This window comes from Magnolia sinica, chromosome 2, assembly GCF_029962835.1.
Source record: "Magnolia sinica isolate HGM2019 chromosome 2, MsV1, whole genome shotgun sequence".
Classification (NCBI taxonomy): Eukaryota; Viridiplantae; Streptophyta; class Magnoliopsida; order Magnoliales; family Magnoliaceae; genus Magnolia; species Magnolia sinica.
Window position 1 is genome coordinate 29,760,548 of NC_080574.1, and position 5,115 is coordinate 29,765,662.

General features: G+C 46.4%; 1 protein-coding gene across 1 annotated transcript; it reads right to left on the reverse strand.

The window, feature by feature from the left end:
• Positions 1-2,898: 2,898 nt before the first annotated feature.
• On the reverse strand, positions 2,899-4,760 carry LOC131236848 (2-methylpropanoate--CoA ligase CCL4-like). The gene is made up of 2 exons (XM_058234331.1): positions 4,512-4,760; positions 2,899-4,427 (listed from the first exon to the last, which is right to left on the reverse strand). Exons 1-2 carry the CDS (start codon positions 4,707-4,709, stop codon positions 2,967-2,969), a joined length of 1,659 nt encoding a protein of 552 aa, XP_058090314.1. The 5' UTR covers positions 4,710-4,760; the 3' UTR covers positions 2,899-2,966.
• Between the last annotated feature and the right edge of the window lie 355 nt (positions 4,761-5,115).

Below are 5,115 nucleotides of genomic sequence, written 5' to 3' on the forward strand. Positions count from 1 at the left end.
ACACGGGTGCACTGCCCTGGACTTTTGTCCCTAAAAGGTTATACCGGTGCTCTGCCAAGGGTCATACCCTGAAAGAATCAACACTGGTACTCTGCCGTGGGTCATCCCCTAAAGGATCAGCACACATGAGTGTTTTGCCTACTCCAAATCTTAGCATCTTTAGAAAAGTTATGTTAAACAATTTATTCATTCCATATTCATGAATGTCAAATTATTTACTATGATTTTACATTCAATGTTCGTCTTATTTTGATTAATATGTCGAGATTAAATTTGGTAATATTTATGAGATTTTCAACTCGAGATTGATGTGATCCTATTGAGTAGTCAACTCATTATGTTTTAACTGTTTCAGGTTATGAATATTTTAAAGATGCAGGGTACTATTATTAGTAGTGGAGCATGGAATGTGATTAGATGCACGTGGCATGTCATTCTACATAGAATAAATTTTATTTTATTTTAGAATTCTGAGTGTAGTAATATTTGGGCTTGATTTTCTTACTTTAAGTTAAGTTAAATAATTATGCATTGATGTAATAAAAGATTATGTAATTAGATATTTTAATTTGTGTTTGGATTTTAAAGTGTTGGGCTATGGTGTGAAAAAAGAAAATGAAATGCATATAAAATTGTCACGGGTTTGGAATTCGGGTCCTAGACACCTATTCGGGTATCCGAATTTTGGGGCGTGACAACCAACCCAGTCCCTACCATGAAATTGAGCGACCCAAGCTACAATTGAGTCGATTGATGCCGAGTCATGGTAACTATTGTATATGTGCTACATAATAAATAAAACAGACAAACCATTCACGGACTCGGCCACTGACTCAGACCTACATCTGACTCACTAGAGACTCTGAAGTACCCAATTTCTTAGCCATCTCTCTAAGCACAAACTTCTGAACTTTCCCCGTCGATGTCTTCGGAAGCTCCGGCACGAAGACGACCGTCTTCGGCACCATGTAATGCGGCAACCGCTCCTGACAGAAGGCGATGATCTCCTTCTCCAACGGCCTCTTTTTCTGATACTCATCTTTCAAGCTAACGAAAGCGCAAGGGGTTTCACGCACAATGCTCATCCATCCTTTTTAGGTGGAACACAGTGGATTGAATAACCCATTAAAAGCTTCTTTGTGACTGCATAGGTTTTGGATGAGCTGGAAATTTTAATTTCCTTGCACTTGGATGGCAAATCCACGTCACAGTGGCTTATGAATAGAGCTGGGCATCGGACCGAGTTGGACCGGATTCGGTCCAACCGGATTCAGTCCGAAATCTACGTGGCCGGATCCGAATCCGAACCAATCCGGCACCGAGTTTGGGACATCTGACCCGAACCGATCCGTTGCATGATTGGCCTGACCCGAACCGAGTCCGACTCGGTCAGGGAAACCGAGTCAGATCGGATTAGGTACGAATCGATTTTTTTAACGATGAAAATCATTATCCTCGCTGCTATTTTTGGTGTGGTCCATTTGAGCTTTAGATATGATTCATTTTTTTTCCAAATGCTTTAAAATGATCACGAAAAATTGATAAACGGTATGGATATAATAAATACATCATTGTGGGGCCTACGTAATGTGGATCTCATTTGAGCCGTTCGTACAACTCGGTGCTCGAGGAGTACAGTTGTGTTGACGAGCACAACACGCTGGTAGTTGTTACGTGTTGTGCACGAAAGTGCCGTGCATGGTGTAACGTTAGCAAGTTCTGTGGGTCTCATCATGGGGCATGTGTTATATCCAAACCATCCATCCATTTGACGAGCTCATTTTAAGGCTTGAGATGAAAAATAAGACAGATCTAACTATCAAGTGGACCACACTTAAAAAAGCTGTGGTGATTGAACATCTACCATTGAAACCCTTTTTGGATTAATTTGAAATTTGTTTTTCCTCTTAATACAGGCCTCTGTTACCTTATGAACAAATTGGATGGAAAATAAACATTATGGTGGGCCCTACGAATTGTTTAACGGTGAAAATCATTCTCAGCTGTTATTTGCGGTGTGGTCCAGATGATCTTTGGATATGATTCATTTTTTGGATAATGCTCTATCATAATCTCTAAAAATATATGAACGGTGTAGATATGATAAATACATCACCGTGGGGCCATATAACTTTAATCCCACCGTTCGTACAACTCGAAGCTCGAGGAGCATTAGTGCTCTTCTTCGCACGACACGTACCTACAGCTAGCTATTGCTAGCTTTGTGTTGTGTGGTACATGGGCAAATCCTCTTACAGTAGTGAGTAAACTCTGTTGGGGCCCACCTTAAATGCATGTGGTTTATCCATGCCGTCCATTCGTTTTTCCATATCATTTTAGTGGTTGAACCCAAAATTGATGAATATCAAAAGCTCAAGTGGACCATACCATAGGAAAAAGTAGAAATATCAATATGAACCACTCCGGATTGAGCCGGATAGAATCGGTTCGGTTCCATTCGGATCGGGTCGGTCCGGATTAACCACGACCCGATCTCGATTCGAAAACGGTCGGATCTGAAGGGCCCCTACTTGATCCGCACCGATCCAAGCCGTCGGTTTGGTTCGGAACGGATTGGATCGGGTCTGATCGGGTCAGATGTGCCCAACTCTACTTATGAATATCTCAGTAGGCACTGGGTATCATCATCACCACTGCTTCCTGTGGGTGTGGTCCACTTGAACCTTGGATCTGCCTATTTTTAAAGTCCATATCCTAAAATGATCAAATGATGGCGAATCATGGTAACTATTATATATATATATATAATACTGACTCGGCCACTGACTCATACCTACATCTGACTCACCAGAGACTCTGAAAGACCCAATTTCTTAGCCATCTCTCTAAGCACAAACTTCTCCCCGTCGATGTCTTTGGAAGCTCCGGCACGAAGACGATATATATATATATATATATATATCCACTACATAATAAATAATACTGACTCGGCCACTGACTCAGACCTACATCCGACTCACCGGAGACTCTGAAGTACCCAATTTCTTAGCCATCTCTCTAAGCACAAACTTCTGAACTTTCCCCGTTGATGTCTTCGGAAGCTCCGGCACGAAGATGACCGTCTTTGGCACCATGTAATGCGGCAACCGCTCCCGACAGAAGGCGATGATTTCCGTCTCCAACGGCCTTTTTTTCTGATACTCATCTTTCAAGCTAACAAAAGCGCAAGGGGTCTCACCCCAGAATTCATTAGGCCGGGCCACAACGGCCCCCTCGTTAACGGCCGGATGCGAGTAGAGCACTGATTCAATTTCGACGCTGCTCATGTTCTCTCCACCGCTTATGATCACGTCCTTCGACCGATCCTTGATCTCCATATACCCATCTGGGTGCATCACACCAACGTCGCCGGTGTAAAACCACCCATTCCGCAAGCTCTTCCGAGTCGACTCAGCGTCTTTCAGATAACCCAACAGGATGGACCCACCACGAAGCACGATCTCACCTAGAGTTGACCCGTCCCGAGTCACACTGGAACCTGACTCGGCATCGACGACATCGATCTCGGTCATGCATAGGGTCCGTACGCCCTGCCTCGCCTTGAGCCTGGCTCGTTCGGTTGCTGGGAATCGGTCCCACTCGCCCTTCCACGCGCACGACACGGTGAGTCCAGCAGTCTCTGTTAGGCCATACCCGTGACTCACCGCAAACCCCAGCGACTCGGTCCGGAACAGGACCGAAGCCGGGGGTGGGGCTCCAGCTGTCAGGATATGGACCACGTGCGGGAGCTGCACGCGTGCGGATTCCGGGGCGTTGGCGAGCATGTTAAGGACGACGGGCGCCCCGCACATGTGCGTTACCCCGTGTTTGCGGATTGTAGCGTAGACGATGGCCGCATCGAATTTACGGAGGCAGATGTTCGTCCCGCCCATGGCCGCGATCCCCCACGGGTAACTCCAGCCGTTGGCGTGGAACATCGGGAGGGTCCACAGATAGACGGGCTGCTTCGGGACCGTCCAGTCGAGCAGCGAATCGACGGTCATGATGAAGATTCCACGGTGACAGTGGACCACGCCCTTGGGAGAGGAAGTAGTCCCAGACGTGTAGTTTAAGATCATCGGCGACCACTCGCTCTCCGGCCTAACCCATTTGAACGACGGATCGCCCTTCTCGACCAGGGCTTCGTAGGTGAGCTGAGATGATGAACGGTCGAGACGACCTCCCTCTTCATCCCCATCCTCGATGATGATCAGGGCTGGCGGTCTCTCCAACTGTCCGATCGCCTCCTCGATGAGTGGCTGGAATTGAAAATCGACGAACACGATCTTCGCCTCGCTGTGCCCGAGGAGCACGGAAATCGTGCGGGCGTCGAGCCGGATGTTGATCGTGTTGAGGATCGCACCGCACATCGGGACGCTGAAGTGCATCTCGTACATCGCGGGGATGTTGGGGGCCACGACGGAGACCTATCAAAGACGGATGAAGATAGTGAGAAAATGGACAGTGGGTATGATGGGGATAATGGTTATGATGGTGATGATGTATATTACCACGTCGCCTGGATTGATGCCCATGGAATGGAGGGCGGATGCTAGCTTGATGCATCGTTGATGGGTCTGGGACCATGTGTGGACACTGTCGTTGTAGATGATGGACGGGCAGCTGCCATAGACAGTAGCAGCTCTCTCTAGAAATCCGATGGGAGTGAGAGGAGATGAATTTGCAGTGCTTGGTTTTAGTCCGTCCATTACTCAGCGATAAATCAGCAACTGGGATTGGGATTGGGATTGGAATAAGAATCAGACTTCCTCAATTTAAGCGAAGCATGGGGACGCGGAGTACGTGGTGAATCCAACACATTGAGTACTCTGTGGGGCACACCATGATGTATATGTTTTATCCATCCCGTCCATACGTTTTAACAGCTCATATTAGAGCATAAGACAAAAATTTAATACTATCCAAATCTCAGGTAGATCATACCACAGAAAACGGTGGGGATAAATGACATCCACCGTTGAAACCTTTCGACGGCCTACGTTTATGTTTGTTTGTCATCCACCCTGTTGTGATAAGTTCACACGGACCTGGTAAATGTAAAACACAAATATCAGCTTGATCTAAAACTTCTTATAGCCCTTAATATGTTTTCAA